This window comes from Saccostrea cucullata, unplaced genomic scaffold (assembly GCF_032062105.1).
Source record: "Saccostrea cucullata isolate Sc308-1 unplaced genomic scaffold, CSIRO_AGI_Scuc_v1 ctg354, whole genome shotgun sequence".
NCBI lineage: Eukaryota > Metazoa > Mollusca > Bivalvia > Ostreida > Ostreidae > Saccostrea > Saccostrea cuccullata.
In genome coordinates this window covers 548,035-570,000 of record NW_026940030.1, presented here as the reverse complement: position 1 = coordinate 570,000, position 21,966 = coordinate 548,035, and the positions used below count along the sequence as shown (strand labels likewise).

The 21,966-nt window shown below is 34.5% G+C and overlaps 1 protein-coding gene across 1 annotated transcript in view; it reads left to right on the top strand.

Moving 5' to 3' along the window:
- Positions 1-21,966, top strand: part of LOC134254577 (nucleoporin NUP188-like) — a 35,223-nt gene that overhangs the window by 10,447 nt on the left and 2,810 nt on the right. Inside the window, 38 exon segments of the mRNA XM_062737106.1 lie at positions 120-196; positions 284-355; positions 501-543; positions 698-985; positions 2,872-2,913; positions 3,140-3,205; positions 3,352-3,474; positions 4,233-4,362; positions 4,839-4,889; positions 5,059-5,166; positions 5,455-5,587; positions 5,747-5,834; positions 5,997-6,073; positions 6,160-6,395; positions 8,693-8,774; positions 8,856-8,975; positions 9,218-9,464; positions 9,857-9,946; positions 10,118-10,243; positions 10,395-10,460; positions 10,585-10,688; positions 10,846-10,918; positions 11,228-11,304; positions 11,456-11,531; positions 11,639-11,767; positions 14,800-14,874; positions 15,009-15,094; positions 15,750-15,901; positions 16,214-16,338; positions 16,640-16,771; positions 17,264-17,332; positions 17,442-17,543; positions 17,742-17,900; positions 18,028-18,165; positions 18,316-18,390; positions 18,478-18,578; positions 19,306-19,384; positions 21,641-21,775. Of these exon segments, the coding sequence (XP_062593090.1) occupies positions 120-196; positions 284-355; positions 501-543; positions 698-985; positions 2,872-2,913; positions 3,140-3,205; positions 3,352-3,474; positions 4,233-4,362; positions 4,839-4,889; positions 5,059-5,166; positions 5,455-5,587; positions 5,747-5,834; positions 5,997-6,073; positions 6,160-6,395; positions 8,693-8,774; positions 8,856-8,975; positions 9,218-9,464; positions 9,857-9,946; positions 10,118-10,243; positions 10,395-10,460; positions 10,585-10,688; positions 10,846-10,918; positions 11,228-11,304; positions 11,456-11,531; positions 11,639-11,767; positions 14,800-14,874; positions 15,009-15,094; positions 15,750-15,901; positions 16,214-16,338; positions 16,640-16,771; positions 17,264-17,332; positions 17,442-17,543; positions 17,742-17,900; positions 18,028-18,165; positions 18,316-18,390; positions 18,478-18,578; positions 19,306-19,384; positions 21,641-21,775 (4,152 nt within the window).

Genomic DNA, 21,966 nt, shown 5'->3' with positions numbered 1-21,966 from the left:
AGACGATATCTAACATAATGATTACTTATTTAATTCATGTTCATGTGTATTTTATCATGAAATGATATCTTAGGCACAGTCACAAATACAGTTGTGTACATATATTTTTGTTTTCACAGAGACACGGATTTGGACGTTTACAAAATTACAAACACATTTTAGACGATTCTTTGATTTTTTTGGTGAAAAGAATAGGGTAAGTTGGAGATTTTTTATTTTGAAGACACATCAGTGTTATTTTCAAAGTTTATGGTTTTACATAGGTATTCATGTTCTTCCTTAGGTACTTAGAAGTGCTGATTTTTATTGAAATGATGGACCTACAGTCTGTACAGGCTTGCATTGAGAGGGGGAGGTAGGGTTTATATACATGTGTAAACAATGTGTATCTGTTTCTGTCCCTTTCTAGATATTATTAACATACTGAACTGAATTTAAGATGATTTTTTAAAATATTTTATTTGAAAGGCATTGCAGTTATGTTTATATTTTACTTGCAGTTTTGATGAACACTTCCTTTTGAAAGACAAGGATATATTTGGGGTAATTGAACATTTCTATGAACTATTTTTGTAGAAAAGATGTACGCTTATCTGTAATATACTTTAAAGAAAAAAAGAAGTCATAATAAGATATTGATAAACCTGAATTGTTGTTGAAATTAACTTATCTTAATTACATGTATGTGGAATTTCAGAAGTTGGATAAGATTGTTCAGTCTCTGGGTTCAGAAGAAAGTCATGGCCCCATTCTGTTGCTGTGGTCGGCCATGCACATGTTCGCTGGAGAGGCTGCGGATTTCTCCAGGGTCAGGAAGTACGGGAACGGAGCCATCCATCTCCACGTGTTTCATTACCTCTACAACCTGTTAAAGTCCGAGCCGTTTACAGAGGAAGACTCGGTAAAAAAGCTTGATATGTAAATTTTTTCTCTCAATAACAAAACAGTTTATTTTTTCCGTAGTACATTTATACAAATCAAAACAGTTACCTGAAGGAAATCAAATTCAGTGTTGCATTTTCTTGTAATGGTTATTTTGTACTATGCTATAATTTTATAACATGAAAGATATTTTCTGTCTAAATTTTTTCAATAAACTTTTGAACTAGTTCATGGGATAAAGCATTGAAAATATTTTTGGAAAAAGTATAGAGATCAACTATGTCTGTTACTGTATCATTTAGGTATTTACTAAATTACCATTTATAAAATACCTTTTCATGTATATTATTTATCATACTTAGAATATTTTTGAAATATGCATAAAACATACATAAAATAAACATTTGCCGATAATGTGAAAAGGCATTAAAGCTTAGTTCTGAACCCTTTTTAGCTCACCTGAGCCGAAGGCTCAAGTGAGCTTTTCTGATCACACATCACCGTCCGTCTGTCTGTCTGTCTGTCTGTCTGTCTGTCTGTCCGTCTGTAAACTTTTCACATTTTCGATTCTTCTCAAGAAAAAAAATCACTGGGCCAGTCCATTCTTGGTACAAAGCATCCTTGGGTGAAGGGACATTTAAATTGTTAAAATCTAAGGGACATTCCACACTAAGAGATGCTCATGACCCAATAGGGTGTGTCATTAAAAAATCTTCTTCTCAAGGTCTGGGCCAGAAAAGCTGAAACTTATGTAGAAGCATTCTGGTATAGTGTAGATTCTAAATTGTTCAAATCATGACCCCCGGGGGAAGGGCGGGGCCACAATGGGGAATCAAATTTTAATATAGAAATATATATGAAAAATCTTTGAAAATCTACTTCTCAAGAACCACTGGGCCAGAAAAGCTGAAACTGATGTGGAAGCACCCTGACCCAAGTGTAGTTCTAAATTGTTCAATTTGGGGAAGGGCAAGGACACAATGGGGAATCAAAGTTTTATATAGAAATATATAGGAAAAATCTTTGAAACATCTTCTTCTCATAGGAGGAAAGCTGAAACTTATGTGGTTCATCCTGGTATTTCACACTAAGATTGTTCCATCATGACCCAAGGGTGTGTCAGGGCCACCAAGGGGAATCAAAGTTCAACATAGAAATATATAGGAAAAATCTTTGAAAATCTTCTAATCGAAGAATGGGCCATCTGAAACTTATGGGAAGCAAGTATAATGTAGATTCTATTGTTCAAATCATGCCCCCCGGGTGTGTCATGACCTTGACACAATGGGGAATTGGGGAAGTTCAAATAGAAATATATAGAAAAATCTTCAAAATTTCTTCTCAAAACCACTGGGCCAGAAAAGCTATCAACTTATGTGGAAAAGTCCTGGTATAGTGTAGATTTTAAATTGTTCACAATGACCCCCGGGTGTGTCAAACAGGGCCACAATTGGGGAATTCAAAGTTTTACTAGAAATATAGGAAAAATCTCAAAATTTCTTCTCAAGAACCACTGTCCATATCTTTCTTATGTAAAGCATTGGTATAATGTAGATTCTAAATTGTTCACACATGAGATTGCCCATGCCCCAAGGGTGTGTTTATATAGAAATATATAGACCCAAATCTTTGAAAATCTTTTCTCAAGGTCACTGGAAGAAAAAAACTTATGTGGAAGCATCATAAAGTAGATTCTAAATTGTTCACGTCATGATCCCCGTAAGGGCATATGGGGAATCAAAGTTTTTATGAAATATATAGTCTTTGAAAATCTTCATTTCACCACAAAAAAGCTGAAACATATGTGCCCATGAAGGATCATTGGGTGTGTAAATTCAAAATGACCTTATGATCAAGGTCATTTGGGAATTATGTTAACAAGGTCACTGGAAGAACAAATTCATAATTCTTCTCAGGTCCATATCCTTTGTTGTTAAATTGATATGTTCTCATGTTCATCACAAAGATTGCTGGTTCTGATGATCCAAGGATTGTCATGAACACACTCTGGGCTCAGACCAAGATGCTGAGGTAAAAAAAAATCAATTGACCAGTGATTCTAGGTGAAAATTCAGTTGTGGTATGTTTAAGAAAAGAGGTATTCTTATAAGCACAAGTTGAAGTCTATTTTCATCAAAGTGCAGTGTATATAACAAACATTTCTACCTTTGTCATATTTTTGCTGTTGTAGATAAACAGAAGATTTATTTCTAATTTCTGTCTTTGATGTTCATCAAATTAATTCTTTATTTCAAAGGCTTTACACAGAGTGATCTGTTTGGTTTTAAAACAAGTCAGTGTGTCTGAAGATTTCTGGGAAAAGGTAAGTGACATATAATTAACACCACCAAAAGAGACTAAGTATTTTAAAAAGATTCTTGATACATTGACACATGCATGTACTCAAATTTATTAATATTTTTTCTTTAAAAATAAGGAAATCTTAGAGTGCAAATGATTATCTTTCAGGGAAGTGAGGAGGGATTTGGCAGTGTCTTTCATTCCGCCCTGTTGCGGTTTCCACTGGATTATACCAGTTTTGTCCAGTTCAGTGCTGCCATAGCAGCATCCTCTCCAACAAGTGCAGAAAGGGCAAGTTGCAAATGTCTAATCGAGATTTAATGTTTATGGGTCGGGGAAAAAGCTATATGCGGTATATTGCATATATTTGCCCCCACAAAAGTCAAAGTTTGAAAACTTCCTGAAATGTGCTGAATTCAGTAAATTGTATGAGAAATATAAATTAACAGAAAATATTATAGTGTCAAGCAGTGTATCACAATTTTTGTTTTTATGAATCACAAACTAGTCCGATTTTATATCCTTTTTCAGAAAGAGGAAAAAATGGACAAAATTTCAACAATTTTAGCTGTGTGAAATTATAGAGCTCAAGTTCGTTCAGGAACAATATTGACATATTTTATTGATATTATCATTCTACACATTATATCTAAATATTGATCCTGAACACACATGTGCTCGGTGACTTTTACTCAAAATATCGACGAAATATGTAAAATTCATAAAAAACTTAAATTTACGTCATGTTTGTGACGTCAACACAGATTGCGTAATTACTTATGAAAATACAAAGTGCTTTGAAGTGCTTCATATACCCCAGAGAACTTAATTAAATATATCTCCATCAAAGTTTGATTTGGGGGGCAAATATTGGTTATTACCGAATAAAGTTCTTTTAGGGAAAAATTATGTTTTTATAATCTAGCATACAAAATTACCCATCCCACGGGTGCAAGGTTTTAAGAAATTGCTACATGTTCATAGAAAGATTTGATGAATATAGAGAGTATAACATAGGAATGGAGGTTAATAAATGGATTGTTTTGTAGATTTTGCACATTTGGAAGCAGTTACAGCGGTACACAGAGTACCTGGACTGTAATCATTCCTCAGATTTAACTTCCACCAGGGAACTCAACGAGTGGAAACTGGTCGTCAACAAAACACCGTACCATAACAGTGAGAAATTTCAACTATGTACATGATTTAGACTCGCTGTAAAATTTTCGAATATCATTTTATCTCATCTTGACATTTTACTAAGAATCTGTAGCAGCAACTAGTATCATAGGAAGTAATTATTATTTGGAATAAAAGAGAGTTGACATAATATTCCTTGTAGTGAGTGCTGATATGATCAGTAATTGAAAAATATTTTACAAACTAAATATGATGCGCATTAATTAAAAGAAAATCACACAGATTTCATGTTTTGTTAAGTTAATTATACTGTGTTGTGAAAAATTTAAGTAGTTATATATACAAAAGATTCAATGCAAAAAATACCCTTGTATTCAGTATTAATTCTTTCTAACCAAATCAATGAATGAATGTGTGATAAATTTTAGACCATATCAAAAATGAAAAATGAGAAAATATTGCATATAAAATAAAATGGTTTGAATTCTCATTTGTCTGATCTTTTTTATTCACAGAGGACTTTGTATTGAATGCTGGTACCAAAGGGAAAATACTCACGATGGGCAGTAAGTCTATTTAAGTCGCCAATCTAGATACAATAAATTGTAACGTCAAAGTTTCCAAATTTTGCTCTTCATGAACAGAATTGTACAAAAATTGTGAAAAAAAAATGAGATAGAATTTTACCATATAGTGAAGTTGGAGAGTATTTTTTCTAATACATGTATCTTACAGCTAAACACGACGCCAGTCCCATTATCCAGTGGTACGTGACATACAGTGGGTGGGAAGTCCTTCTGTGTGAAGTGGAGGTTTTATTGGATCAAGTCGCACAAGGATCTGGTATGTGTACTATAATGATAGTAGGAAGGCAGTGGCTCAATCAAAAACATTCACTGTATTTAGCAGGTTTCCTTGCTGATTTATTGGTTCACAGTTTCCTTTTTGAATTAATATTTTTTCGTTGCTGAATTGTGCATTTTAGAGTTGCAAAACCCAATTCAAAAATGGGCTGTGTGAAATTCTTGTATTTGTAGAAATATGGAAAGATTTGATGCAGTTGTGATATTTTATGAAAAATATTTACCGGTAATGTTAATAAAACGTAAATAAAATTTTATATTTATTTAGGTATGGTGTCACCAACACAGATTGATAAAGTGACACAGAGTATAGAACTGGTGCATGCCGTGCTTCAGAACCATCCAGAGAGTGAGAAAGAATTCAAATCCATCATCAACTGCATCTACATGTTGATTCACAGGTAACTGCAGAATGACTTTCTCATTGAATCAATGGACAATCAACAACTGCAATAGCAGTGTGCTACCCTCCCTTTATGTGAATAGAGATGGGGGACCCTGAAGACATCCTGTAGATACTTGTACTGTAGTGTTATGTTACGTCTAATTTCCTTTTGTAGATTTGTGAGACTGCCCCACCCTCCTGTCCATCTGATAGTCCAGTGTATAGACTGTGTCACTTGTCTGGCTAAACAGAATCCTGTCAAGGTGGGCCACAAACTAATGTTAATGCTTGATTTATGCTATTTTCATACATTTACTAATAATCCATAGTGTAATGTGATTTCAAACCATATATTATTTTAAAAAACGAAAATCATTATTTGGAAATGTTTTTGTAAAACAGAGTTTTACTTAATATGTTTTCAGGTTTGGCATAACATGAAGCAGACAGGATTACTACCATATCTGACGGAAAACATCGACAACATTGCAGAAATACTCAGGTTAATATTCATGTCTTGTTAAGTTAAAAGTTATATTGTGTTGTGAAAATGTTCAGTAGATATATATGTAAGAGAACGTTTTCCAGTGGCCAAGGTTTGATGGCTGGTTGCTATGGTAACATGCTGTTTGGGGTGGAGTGTATCGAGGGGTCGTATCCAATCACCACATCAATACTGGAGTTCATCCTGAATCTTATTCAACCATTCTTCAAAGACTCCATGGAGAATGAACTGATGGCTTCAACTATGTATATCCTGAGGGAAGTCTTTCCAGTTTTTCAGAAATGGAGATTTTACAAACTGAAGACAAGAGAATTGATAGGTAAGAAAATGCAAATTTGGTACTGCGTTGCCAGGTTTATCATACTCAGAAATAACTTTAAATATCGATAACTTTTATTTTGAGAAAAAACATGCGTTTTTATTTTCCATCACAATGGGATTTTGACAATTTTCTGTATGGAGGTAGTAATTTCCATTGTATCGCTGTCCGATCATGGTAATTTGTGTCCGATGTACGGAGAAATGAATTACCAGTGAAAACCATTCTATAAAGAATTTACTTTTGTTAAGTGAATATTTTTTAAAATTTATGTAAAATTACCAATCTTTGACTTTATTTACCAAAGCCTTACAAATTACGCCGAAGTCGACTTTTATAATCTTTTAATTGAAAAAATCATAAATTTCATTATTCCCCTTTGATGATAAAATATGTAACTTGAAGGCCATTCTTGATTTTTTCAGGTCGTGATAATAACAATGTATTATTAAAAAATTTAAATCTTCACTCATAGCTATGTCAAATAAATTCTCGGAACCATTGAAAGAGAATTTAGTGCCACATGTGTCCGTGCAAACTTAGAGAATGTTTTCCAGTGGCAAAGTAATAAATCATTTTTGCAATGAAATACAATCAAATCAAATATTAATTTTAGGTTTTCAAAACTCCAGTGAAATCTGCTTCAACAATGTATATCCTGACCCCTCTTTCCAGTACGATTTGAAATTGATAGGGAAAAACAATTTTGACACACGTTTAGGTTGGTATAATACGATTTTTTTAAAAATAAATTTCTGTGAGAAGGGATGTATACCGACTCCAAAAACAATGTTTTTGCAGTTATAGCAACGTAATATATTTACTGAACATATGCATTTTAATTGCTATCTTCAAAATTATTTTGATATGCTTGATCAAAATTGTCATTATATTTTATGCCCTGAAAAAGTCGTTAAAAGTATGTGTGAGCTGGTGATCATGTGTTGATTAACATGATTTTGAACATTTTCAAGACACTTGTTAGTGTACATTTTACCTTATCTGCACTAAATATAATTAATAACTCTTGTTAAATATTAATTGAGAGTTTAAAATCCGTGAAATATAAATTATCTAAAACTTTTATGATAAAAGTGTGTGACACACGTGCGCTGGTTCAAATGATAATTATATCCACCCCTCGGGAATTTATTTACCGACTCCAAAGCAATGTTTTTGCAGTTAGAGCACTGATTATTTACTGCCATGTTAATTGCTGTGATTATTTTCTTTGCTAGAAATTGGTGAAGATTATACATATAACGTTTGATGAGCATGGTGAATGTTTGATTTCGGCACTTAAACATTAAACACTTGTAAATGTAATTTTACCTTATCTTATACTTATCGGCCTCTTGTTAAAATAATTGCAGAGTTGAGAAAAAATATAAATATGCTACAACTTTTAATAAAAGTGGTATCATAGACTAAGATATCTCTTTTTGTTGAAGAGGAAAATCGTATTTTCTAAAGAATAAATACTTTGATGTTTCAATTTGTTGTTAAAATATTTTTTTTAAGCATGATTATCTTCAACCAAAATTAAATATGACAACGATAAAACTTTCGATTAATATCTCTATTTTTACTAAAATTAATAAGAAATGTGTTATAATTTTCCCAACATTTTTTTTGTTACTATTTCAACATTATCTTGTGCTTTGTTGAAATAAATGAATAAATAATATTCTCCAGATTGCCGCTATACGGAATGTCAGGATTAAGAGAAAGTTAAAAAGTGTGTATTTTAAAAAAAGTGTGTTCAGTAAATTTTTGACACCTAATCCTCGCGCCGATTTTCGTAACAAATTACCGTGATTTTCAAAGTTCAGAACATCGCTTGGTATATTTTTCTGTTGCGTATAATACATCCAAACTGTGTTTTTTTTCCCCAGTTTCAGACTTAAAAAGGGGGATGCGTATTTTACATCAATGCGTATTATACTCGGCCAAATACGGTATGTAATGCCAGATTTCCTTTAAAAAAATGACTTTAAATGTAATGAGAAGGGGAATTACAACAATGAAATCACTAATATTCTAGGAGGTTTAATTTTTGTTGTTTCTGTGATAATGAAGAGACCAAGAAATTTATATTCCCATGGTAAGTTAAAATACTATATTGCAATGCAATAATTTTCTTTTCATCAAGAAAATAAATCCCCCTCTTTCCAGTTCCGTGCCAGATAAATTTGATTCCACAAATATGAGTGGATATTGATCAAACACCCTTAACAATGAACATTGCTTTCCTATATTGTATCATGATTACAATTTGATCAATCTTTGAATTTCAGGCAGGAAGTGTGTGGAAATATTTCACAAAATATTGGTTACTATGATTACCAGAACTAAACCTGTGGAATCTGCCTCCAAAAGGTACAGAATTTATCTGTTTTATGTTTAACAGAATTTTTCTCAATCTTTTTGTGGTTTTTATTGGTTTCCAATGTTTTATAGACCCAGAATACAAGAGATCGTTGTGTACAGTCTGCTGTTTACTGAGGCCGGGCAGACTTTGCTGGGAATCATTGCCACAGGATCAGATACTGTAGATTTGGCCTTAGTTCAGCAAGGAAGGTATGATAAACCATTTATGAAAAATGACCTTAAATGTACCGATCGAATTTTGCCATATTTATAAAACATTTTAGCATGTGTTGAACAGATCTTTGAAAGCTTTTATGATCAATTTTTTTTAGACTGAATATTTGCTTGGGTTTATTCAATCTATGAAAAAAATATAAGTAAAAATAATATTAATCCCTCTTCAAGGTATTGTGATGATTAAAAATTGAATGTTTTCCTTCCTATTTTCTCAGCATGGCAGATGATGGGATTGGAGCGGAGATGATACGACTGATACAGATCTCATTCTCGGTTCTGAACCAGCTGTTATTGCTAAAGAGTCCCAACCTTCCCCTGTCTCCAGTGGAGTCGGCTCTGTCTTCTCAGCCCGTGGTCAGACAGAACCAACACATAGTGGCTACCATAGCTCAGTACATCTACCACAAACACAACCCCAGACTTCCCATGCTGGCTTGTCTCTTACTCAGAAGACTGGCTGTGGTCAGATTTTTACCTAACTTGTATCATCTCTTCAGATAATTTTTTGTTCATGCCATATGTCAATATTTGAGCCATTCAGTCAGTCATATAATTGCTTTACCCATACAGTAAAACACACTTATAAGGAAATGTCAGGAACAGATTATTTTGAATTCTTATACATGTAAATGTAGCTTGCTTTATCCATTAAATTCACAATATATTTTAAAGCCACTGGGACTGAGATTTACTTTGTTGTAAGCATCAATTTATCATAAATGTTCACTATAAGCATGTTTTACTGTATGCTGGTGCTATATGGGGATGAAAATTTTTTAAAAAGATATTAGAAAATTCTTCTTTGACTCAGAAGTCTCTTTTGAGTTGATTTGTATGTATTTGTGTGATTGTAGGTGTCCAAGATGTCGATATTATCGTGTTTAGGGGGAGCAGCAGAGTCAGTCAGAGACATGTATCTCAATCGTCTACAAAGCACCACCGAGGTATGTGGCATCAGAATTCTATGTCAGAACATATTGTTTTTTGATTGCCCATACTAAAGGCATACATGTACAGTTGACTAGAAAAAATGTACCTGTAATAGGTTTATATCATTTACTGGTACTATAAGAATTTCAAAAAAAAAAATCTTAAAAGGTATGGAATAATTGTAGGACCTCAGACTAAAGGTAGCCATTTTGGAGTTTTTATCGGTGTGTGTGGATGCACAGCCCGGGTTGATAGAGATGTTCCTGAATGTACAGCTTACAGAATCTTCCTCATCAGAGGCCGCCAGAAGGGTTTGTACTCCGTACACATACAATGTGGTAAAAAAAAATAAAAGAGCACTAAATTTGGTTCAGAAAAAATTGTATTGTGAGACTTCCATTATATGTACCATTATTAAGGACAATAGACATTACTCTTTTTTAATGGTTTTTATCCATGTAGGATTTATCCCTGGGAAAAATTAGTTGCCTTCAAACTGTGTTAAAACTGATGGAAGCCGAGAAACAGGTAAAAACTATTTCATAATGGAGTCTTATGCCAAAAACATTCCTAGTTTGTACTTGCACCTGATATCTGTTAAGATTTGAGTTATATTTGATCACTGACTGATGTGATGTTTTTTTGGCTGTAGATGACGTACCAGTGTCCCCCTGATCTACTGTGTGCCTGTATGGAGTTCATCCACTCACTCTGGTCAGGACACAGGGAGACGGCCATGTCTGTCCTCAGAACCAAGTAATATCAGGAGTAGTGTGACATTGTATTACATATCCATTTTGGTTTTGCATTTAAGTTGTTCGTTGTACATGTAATTGTACTTTTTGTGTGAGTCGGTGACTCTCTGTATATAATTATATATGTTGATGTTATGTTGATTATTGACGTTTTACAGTGACAGATTCTGGTTGAGTGTGGGTGCTCCTCTCACGAGAGATTTACCAGACGCTCGGGAAAAACAGGATGAAGTAGGTCTAACTTTTAATATTATCTTTCACATTAATAGAAGCATCAAATGTGCAAATTCAAATAGGCATATTCTAGCAACACAATGGTAATTTATCTCTGTTTTCAATGTATATTAAGATGTCATAATTTTTTGTAATGTAATGAATCCACATAATTTTTTACCCTGGGGATTAAACTGATAATTTGATTTTATGGAATTATTACCCTATGAGAAAAAGTAAGTTTACAGTATAAATTTTTTAAAAAAATTTAATATTCTTTGAAGCTTCATTGAAAAAATAAACAGTACACGTACTTTGGGTTTTCAGGGATTGTATACTTGCCAAGTGAAGACTGTCTCCCATGTTTTAGAGATTCTATCGGAGGAAATTTTCAGTGTTACAAGGTTGGAAAAAAAGCATTAAGAAGAAGGATGTTTTTATTTGAGGCTGTAACAAATTCAGTTAATGATTTTTATTAAAAAAAAAGTGGGGGGGTGATTTGCATTGTTTAAAGAACATTTAATTAATTAGTGAAATTATGTCATTTTCTTGCAGTGGAAAACTAGATGACAAACTGAAGAAAGTTTTGGTAGACATCAATTCTACAAACAGACTGAAGTATTGGACTGGGGTAAAAATGTTATTTGTATATACCATTTCAAATTTGATCATACAATTTCAGTGCAATATTTTATTTTTAATGTTAGGTAAATCTTTTTTTTAAATTGACTTTTGAAGGAAGTTCGTAATTGTTTGGTTGAGGAGGCCAGTCAGACTGATCATCCAACAGACAACCTTACAGAGCATCACACACTGAAGCTCCTTATAGCCTGGAAAAACTTCCTGATCACGCTTTCCAGGTTACAGGTATGTGACTTTTCTCTCCAGGTTACAGGTATGTGACTTTTCTCTCCAGGTTACAGGTATGTGACTTTTCTCTCCAGGTTACAGGTATGTGACTTTTCTCTCCAGGTTACAGGTATGTGACTTTTCTCTCCAGGTTACAGGTATGTGAATGTTCTCTCCAGGTTACAGGTATGTGAATGTTCTCTCCAGGTTACAGGTGACCTATCTCTCTAGGTTACAGGTACAGGTAACTCTCGATACCTCAAAGTCCTGAGACCGAGAAAAAACTTCGAGAGATCAAGAGTTCGAATTTTCAAGAGTCGGGAATTTTCCGAGTTTGTTTGGCCGGTTTTAAAATTAGTCTTACCGGATGTAATGATTTTCATGCAGTGCTAACTTTTCACATGTGGTTTTTATAAAACAGCGATATAATTTAGTATTTTAGATGAATATTTATTAATCTGAGTAAGCTAAAAATGTACATCATCATTTTATGTTTATGTTTTTATTCTTCATGATACGTATATCAAACTACGCATTCGTTATATGTAAACAACATTTTAAAATGATTTTTCCAAACATGTACATTGAACAAAGTTCTGTTAGTATTTGTCCAACAGTAGTCGTCATATTGACACTGAGGCTGTTTCTGGATTTTCATATTTCGTTATACTCGAAATAAAAACTAAATTTACTAAGTGTTTTGTCTTACAATTACAATTTCTCATTGACACTGCATTTCTAAATTATCGTAATACAGTCGATGATAATTATTTTTTTAGCATATAGGCAACATAAAATTAATTATAAATCACTTATCACCTTGCAATACAAGTGTCACCTGAATAAACATCCCGTTACACGAGACCCGCGTCTTCTGCCTGGGGCCATTAAATGTCCTGGTAAAGTTGCTAATTTTGTAACTTGTATACAAATATCATTTAATTTCTATAAAATACTTGATTCTGATTGGATAAAAAATTCTTTTGATAACTGCATCAATAAAATCTTGAGTGCGGTTGTACTAAGCAGCCGTAACTACTTTGACAGTCGGTACATGTATATTCCCCGCTTCCAGGTTATTTTTTGAAGCAATAATTAAATACCTTTGCTTTAATAAATATTTTCCTGAATTTCGGAACCTGTCCGTTAGGTTCCTGACTTACTTTCTACTTTCGTTTCATTTTGAATTATCCCCCTTTGCTAAACAAATTAAAATCGTCTGCAATACAGTTATGGGAAGGAAGGGAAGAAATCGTTTAATCGGCATACTTTTCTTAAATGTTTGACTTTGAGATATCTGGCATGAAACAATAGAACTCTGAAAAAATGTTTTATTATGCTACCAAAGCGGGGAAAACCGTAAATCTGTTAAATCCTGGGAAACGAGTGATCGAGAAAAACGACACTGCATGAATTGAGGATGGAATTCTTTAATCTTGAACTATCGGCAGCAGACTCTTTCAGGTTTTACAGCATTGAAAGGTCGTGATACGTATATATATATTCGGTTTGAAATTCAAATGAAAAGATGCGTAAATGAAATCCAAAATTTCTGTGACCTAGAACTGATAGCCTTGGATACGGTATTTGAGTAGCTTCCCTTTACAATTACGAACTTAGATAACTTACCGGGGAAAATATATTCAGAGGGATAACACAACAGGTAAGTTTTTTGTGTTAAAGAACTGTAAATTATTTTGGCGACTGTTGGTAATCACAAGACAATATTTGAGAACGTTTTTCGTTAGCATGGTTAGAGCCATTTCGAATTTTCAGCAACGTGAACGTTATGGTGATGTATTCGTGCGCACTGTTTTTGATGCATACATTTAATAGAAAAGTGAAAGAAACTTTCATTTTATTAATTTAAAATCATAATTAAATGATAAGAAATGAATGTTATAATTTTTTCTTTGATCGATGTATCAAAGAAAAATTGGACTGAAAACTTTTTTTGCGCTATGCGCATTGATGAAAATTTCAATACATCGATCAAAGAAAAAATTATTACATTCATTTCTTAAAACCACTTCGAGGTATCGAGGGTAAATTTCAATGGAATATGCATAGCGGGACTGCATTTTGACTTCGAGGGATCAAGGGTTTCGAGAGATCAAGCGTTTGAGAAATCAAGAGTAAATTTGCTTAGTTATATAGGGGGAAAAATCGGGACTGGAGACTCACGTCGAGCGATCAAGAACTTCGAGAGATCGAAGATCGAGCCATCAAGAGTTACCTGTATGTGACCTATCTCTCCAGGTTACCTGTATGTAACCTAACTCTCCAGGTTACAGGTATGTGACCTATCTCTCCAAGTTTACAGGTATGTGACCTATCTCTCCAGGTTACAGGTATGTGACCTATCTCTCCAGGTTACCTGTATGTAACCTAACTCTCCAGTTTACAGGTATGTGACCTATCTCTCCAAGTTTACAGGTATGTGACCTATCTCTCCAGGTTACAGGTATGTGACCTATCTCTCCAAGTTACAGGTATGTGACCTATCTCTCCAAGTTACAGGTATGTGACCTATCTCTCCAGATTACAGGTATGTGACCTATCTCTCCAGATTACAGGTATGTGACCTATCTCTCCAGGTTACAGCTATGTGACCTATCTCTCCAGGTTACAGGTATGTGACCTTTCTCTCCAGGTTACAGGTATGTTATTGTTCTCTACAGGTAACAGGTATGTGACATATCTCTCCAGGTTACAGCTATGTGACCTATCTCTCCAAGTTACAGGTATGTGAACTTACAGTTTTTTCTCACATACATATAACCTACATGTATGTGATCACTCTCTCCAGGTTACAAGTATGAGATCACTGCAGGTTATAAGGAATGTTAAGAGAGTTTGTTCTATAGTGAAATACTTTTGAATATGTCAAAGTAAATGGCATCTGCATATGAGTGAAAAATTCTCGAGAGGGTTGTTAAACAATATACATGTACAATCAATTGTCAATCAAATAAGAAAAAGCATCAGAGGTCAAGTTGGACTGATTTTTTTTAACTTTTGAAAATTTCAAAAAGTTTTCCTTTTTGTAGGTGGAGCAACTGAAAATGGACAACCATTTGAAAGAAATCATCATCATTGACTTGATAGAAGGTCTCCGAGCATTGGTAAGTCTGTAACAGTTTCACATTTTACTGACTTCATCTTTCTATTGGGAGCATTACAATAAAGCTCACTCTTATTCTAATCGCCTAGTTTTAAAAATTGAAGAGAAGAATTAGTTTATTTCTTTTCCTTTTAGATCAATGGAACTTCTTTAGAATTAAACATGAAACTAGCCAAGATCACAAGTGCTTTGATTTTCAGACTCATCAAATCATGGACAAGGTATGTGTATCTGTTTTACAGTTTGGGTGAACATTTATGTACATGTAATTGCTTGAATACAAAAAGCCAATGTTCACCGTAATTTTGCTTATTTTAAGAGTAAACAAGATGTGTTTGTGAAACGCTATCGCCTGGCAGCAACAAAGTTCGAAAAAGCAATTTTTAGAATATAGGTCACAGTCAAGGTCACACGATTATTGTCCTTGGTGTCATTTGAAAGAACTTATTTAGGGGAGTATACATACCAAATATGAAGTCTGTATCTCCTATGGTCAAAAAATAATGGTTAAAGTTCGAAAAAGCTATTTTTAGCATATAGGTCAAGGGTATTGACCTTGGCGTTAATTGTTGGAGTTTGCATACCAAGTATGAAGACTCTATCTCCTATGGTTCAAAAGTAATAGCAAAAGTTCGAAAAAGCTATTTTTAGCATATGGGTCAAGGTGTCATTGACCTTGGTGTCAGTTAAAAGTGCTTAATTAGTGGGGTATGCATACCAAATATGAAGTCTCTATCTCTCCTGGTTCAAAAGTTATAGTGTAGGTTAAAGTTGACAACAGACAGACAAACAGCTAAACAGACAAACAGACAGCAGTACTGGAGGTTCTTACTAATGCCCCTGTGGTACCCTTTCTACTGTCTTTCTTCATTACAGTGCCCTGAGTGTGGTTAGGAGAACTGTTAAGGACATACAGACAGCAGTACTGGAGGCTCTGTCTAATGCCCCCGTTGTGCCCTCTCTACAGATAGGAATGATTGGATCCCTGGTGGCCATGTTACAGCATGTCAGGCTGAACCAATCAAAAAGTGAGTTTTTCATTTAAAAGACTAAAGATACCAGGGGAAATAAAATTGTCCTCAAAAATCATACAATATATTTTTTTTTAATTTAAAACTTAAAATTTTAGAGAACTTTGATGTTTTCATTTAATGTTTACCAGTATCCAACTGTTAAATATTTAGAATAATTTTCTTTTTTGAAAATGTCAACTTTCAGGCCTACCTGTACATGTTCATGTAGTGAAACTATTATGTTCAGACATTTAAGATATAGAAGTACACGAAACATAACTTTTTAGAGCTGACAATGATTAGTGGTATTTTCTGCATTTTTCAAAGAGCTGGATGCAGACACTCTATTGGCTGTGTTCCAGACTGGCTGTGAGATTATACATCAGAGTATATTCCAGTTACCCTCTGTCAAAGACCTCACCCCGGGAAGTTCAGGAGAAGTGTGGTTAAAGGTGAGTTAATGAGATGAATACTTTTAGTCCATTGATTAAAGAATTTCCCTTAAAAGGAACAGGAGAAAGTAGTTTGAATCTTATTAATATATCTTTACAATATGTAATAGTAATTTTAAACGGAATAATTTTAAATTTTACAGTCAAATAAAGTTTTAATTCATAAATTCTTTTGAAAAACCGATCTCAAATATTCAAACAGAAAATGTTTGTACGATGGAGATTGGAGAAGCAACCTTACTCAAGTTTTGACCTTATACAAGTATTCTGTGATAAAATTTAAAACAAAAATCTGTTACAGATGGAGGTAGTCAGCTGTTGTTTACTGGAGGAAGTGATCCAACAGTTACCGGACATGTCGTCATGGTTACCAGTTCTACAGGAACACCTTATTATTTCATCCCTCCTTTCCTCTTTAGAATTCTTCATCAAGGTCAGTACAGGAATCAGCCATTTATTTGTTTCAAACCAACTGTTAGGCCTTCCATTTATACTGAATTTGACTCTAAAAAGTTCCATCTACCTGTTCAATATTATAAGCTCACATCAGGTGTGGTTTGTAGTCAGGGGATGTTTACTCCTCCCAGGCACCTGATCCCACCTCTGGAATTTCCAGGGGCCCATGTTTTACACATATTAGTATTCTTTACAGATTTTTTTTTTTAGATTGATAACTTGGTTTTCTTCACCTTTTACATTACAACTTACAAGTTTGGTTTTCATCACAAAAGTACAATGTATTTAGAAATGTAATTTTGCTTACATAAATTAAAATTGACATGTAAATATTAAATGGATTAGCATTATCTAAAGAATATAACATGCTAGATTGAATAGTAAATTCTTCAGTAGCAAAAATGACACATTATTATTACTCTATTTTCTTAATATTAAGAATTTCTCAATTTTTAATTTTTTTCATTAGGGTAAACAAGGCCTGAATTTTGTACACACTGTGATGTTGCTCTTCCTAAGTATTGCAAAGCATGAAAAGGTAAGTCAAATGAATAGACTTTCAGAAAATAACATTGAAAAATATTGATTCATTGGATATACATGTATGTACTTTTAACAGTAATAACTCCTATCATTACTGTTTACAGGGAGCGGAATCTTTAGCCCTTAGTGGACTAACCCAGCATCTGTGTTTAGCTGTCACTAATCTCTATGAGGATCTTGAACCTTCTGCACTAAAACAATCCATGGTAAGATTTTAATTCCTCCTTTCAAACTTCAGTTTGTGAGGCAAATTAATTTTTAAGTTGACAGGAATATCTTACTTATGGCACAATGCTACATGTAGCTTATAAATTCAGAAGTTTTTTTATTACATGTACGTAGATTGATGGATTGTATACAAGTGGTATAAAATGTGAAAATTTATAGAATGTTCAATGAATTAGATTAACACCAAACAGAAGGATAATTTAGCCACACTCTCTTGGCATGGAGTTTACTGCCTTTCTGTGGATCTGTATGCCACCATGTTGTTGGTGCTGAAATTTTCATTCCTTGAGGATGCCTTCCATTTTCTTGGAGCTCACCAGGATCGAATGATTCAGGTACTGATTTTCTATTTCAAAAAACTCAAAAAGAATGGCTATGAATAAATATTAGGAATAATTCATATTGTGGTAATATATGATGCATAAACGTTAAAACTTCTAAGGATTTTGGGACTGTTTTCAGTGTTTTGAGCTATCTAAAGTGCTCCTCCAAGACAATGTATTGTTTGAGGCAGAGAAGACGTGTGATTTTATCTGTCAGCTGTCAGCTTACCTACCTCAATGGAGAATCAGCTCACCCAACTCTGTCCATCAGTTACAGGTAAAAGGATCTCTATATTCCCTATAACTTCTTTAAACATATTATTCTCTTCACTGATTTTGTCGTTTTGGCAAAAGTTGCAGGCAGTGTAGTACTTTTGCAATTTCCTTTCTTGTTTTTTTGTCATATTGGATTTTTTTGCTGTTTCAGGGCAGTGTTTTGTATATGTGTCAGACTTTTGTGGCTTACCTTATGAGCACAAGATATCTACAACATATACTGGAGGTAGGAATAGATCTCAGATAATTCATAAGCTAAACTGAATTTTTTACATATGTACATTTATAAAGATTCCTTCACCATCTTTTACAGAACAGGGCACCAGAAAACCATGTGACCAGACAGAGGCTTCAACAACAGTCCTCTACAGAGGAAGACTTACCGACCAAGAAAGTACTACAAGTAAAAAGAAGGTAAGTATCAATCCAACAAAAAAAGTACTGCTAGTAAAGAGAAGGTTAGTGATGTAGTCAGTCCAACCAAGAAAATACTGCAAGTAAAGAGAAGGTTAGTGTCATAGACAATCTAGTAAGAAAGTCCTGCAAGTAAGGAAGTTAGTCAATTCTTTTGTCATATACTTTCTTAAGAGAATTTTTTTATACCCCCTGCAAATGAAGTTTAGGGGGGGTATACATGTATTGGAATTGGAATCTCTCTGTTTTTCTGTCTGTGGACGAGATTTTGTCCGGACCATTTCTTGAAAACTATTGGAAGGATTTGTCTGAAAATTTGTACACTTATTATACCCCATACAACAAACTGTGGGAGGTATAATGTTTTTGACCCGTCCGCCAGTCAATGTGTCAGTCTGTCAGTCCTGTTTTTTGTCAGCGCAACTCCTCATAAACTGCTGAACAGAATTTGGTCAAACTTTGCAGATATTTAGGACACAATGTGTAGATGTACATATTACCAGGAAATTCTGATTCCTTTATTTTTTGGGGAATTTCTACACTTTTACACTTAGAATTTTGGCCATACCTTGAATATGATGATATTGATGTTTATTTGGTCGCACCTTAGTCCCTATTGGACAGTTCTTGTTTAAGTCATTCCTCCAAAGATTTTATTAAACTTTTTAATGCATTAATTTTTTGTATTCAGTTTTTTTTTATTTGTTTGATCTTGTTGTCCTTTCAGAATGTTAGAAATACTTGGACGAGCATTTTCCATGTTGAGATATTTTACTCCTGAACTTTGTGAAATTTTGTATGAAAGGGTAAGAAAGTATTTAAATGTAGTGTAAGATAAAGTAGAGTTCCTTAGCTTATTTTTGCATGAACTATTTTTTTACCCATTTAATATATGTTCTTTATCCTTAAAGCTGAACACGACTCGTAAATAGGCATACGCCATTTTCGATAGCATTATCTACGATACATCAATACTAGGGTAAACTCGTCGCATTCGTTACAACTGACTGCTTTATTGTCACGAGTATTGGCGTGGAATGGTGACCCGTGTTCGTGCTGGTTATCTTGCATTACCTTTGTTTATATTTTATTGTAGTTACGTTTATCTGTGTTGTTTGAATACTGCACTGACTTATACAACTATAATTGTAAATTTATTTAGTATCTTATTTTCCTGCATTAGACGAAGTATTACGTTATTATTCTCGCTTGCGAGTTCTGTATAGCATACGTCCGTCTACACCGGTGTCGACTGATAAAACTGAACAGTGACTAAGTTCTGCCCTATTAATAGGGGTCTGCAGAGTAGCGAGACTCGGGAACAAAAATGGCGGATAGATTCCTTTTACAAATCGTGTTCAGCTTTAAGAAAACTGTTCATATGTTGATTCTAAAGCTAAACACATGTACATATATGGTTTACTCAGACATAGTTAACAATATATGCACCTGTAACTTTTTAAGCAATTTTTATGCCCCGCCATGAATATGGCCGGGGCATATAGTGTTTGTGATGTCCGTCTTCCGTCTTTCCGTCCTTCTGTCCTTCCGTCTTCCGTCACACTTTGCGTTTAGCTCTGTTCAAAGCTAAGTTTCAAAGAAACTATCCAAGATATTTTCATCAAACTTCATATGCTGATAGATATTGATGAGAGCTATGCAACTGCATCAACATTTTTTGACCCTGACCTTTTCTTTGACCTTGACCTCACTTTTCTTAAATTAGTGTTTAGCTCAGATTTGAACATACCATTCAAGATGGTGTTATCAAACTTCACATGTTGATACAAACTTGCACGGATGATGCATCTAGGGATGAACACTACCAGACTTGCTTTGGATGCTGGATCTGACCTACATTTTCCAGATAAGTGGCCAGGTTAAAGTTTTTGGAGCAGGTCCATTTCCAAGGAACTATAAGCCCTACCCAAACCAAACTTGCATGGATGATGCTTATAGAGATGGACACTACCAGACTTGCTTCGGATGCTGAATCTGACCTACATTTTCATTCCCTAGTAACTATAAGCCCTACCTGAACCAAACTTGCATGGATGATGCATCTAGGGATGGACACTACCAGACTTGCTTCGAATGCGGATCTGACCTATATTTTCATTCCCAAGTAACTATAAGCCCTGCCTGAACCAAACTTGCATGGATGATGCATCTAGGGATGGACACTACCAGACTTGCTTTGGATGCTGGATCTGACCTACATTTTCCAGATAATTGACCAGGGTTAAGTTTTTGGAGCAGGTCCATTTCCAAGGAACTATAAGCCCTACCCAAACCAAACTTGCATGGATGATGCTTATAGAGATGGACACTACCAGACTTGCTTCGGATGCTGAATCTGACCTACATTTTCATTCCCAAGTAACTATAAGCCCTACCTGAACCAAACTTGCATGGATGATGCATCTAGGGATGGACACTACCAGACTTGCTTCAGATGCTGGATCTGACCTAAATTTTCATTCCCAAGTAACTATAAGCCCTGCCTGAACCAAACTTGCATGGATGATGCATCTAGGGATGGACACTACCAGACTTGCTTCGGATGCTGGATCTGACCTATATTTTCATTCCCAAGTAACTATAAGCCCTGCCTGAACCAAACTTGCATGGATGATGCATCTAGGGATGGACACTACCAGACTTGCTTCGGGTGCTGGATCTGACCTATATTTTCATTCCCAAGTAACTATAAGCCCTGCCTGAACCAAACTTGCATGGATGATGCATCTAGGGATTGACACTACCAGACTTGTTTCAGTTGCTGGATCTGACCTATATTTTCATTCCCAAGTAAATATAAGCCCTGCCTGAACCAGACTTGCATGGATGATGCATCTAGGGATGGACACTACCAGACTTGCTTCGGATGCTGGATCTGACCTATATTTTTATTCCCTAGTAACTATAACCCCTACCTTAACCAAACTGATCAAATTTTATACACATACAAATTTTTATGTTGCTTTACTAATATATCCTTGGCGGGGCATTCATGTCCTATGGACATATTTCTAATTGAGATATATAATTTTTGTTTCTAGAATATGGATTATACAGAGCACCATCCATTTTTAGCTGTGGCCTTTACAGCGCCATCTATTGACCAGGAATGTCTGCCATCTTTTGGAACTCTGACATCTTGTGTGAGAGATGTGTGTGTTAGACTGCTAACAAAGGTAAGGTCTAGGTTTTGATTTGTTGTTGGAGAGGGTTCTTTATCAAAAATTATGTCATGTCTCCAGTTGTGTTAATAACTACATTTATCCTGAAGTTCTACAAATTTAGATGCCTTGTCCTCTACCAATTTTTCCAACTGAAAAATGTTGCTTTCAGATTATTTTGAATTTTAGAGGTATACATATATTTT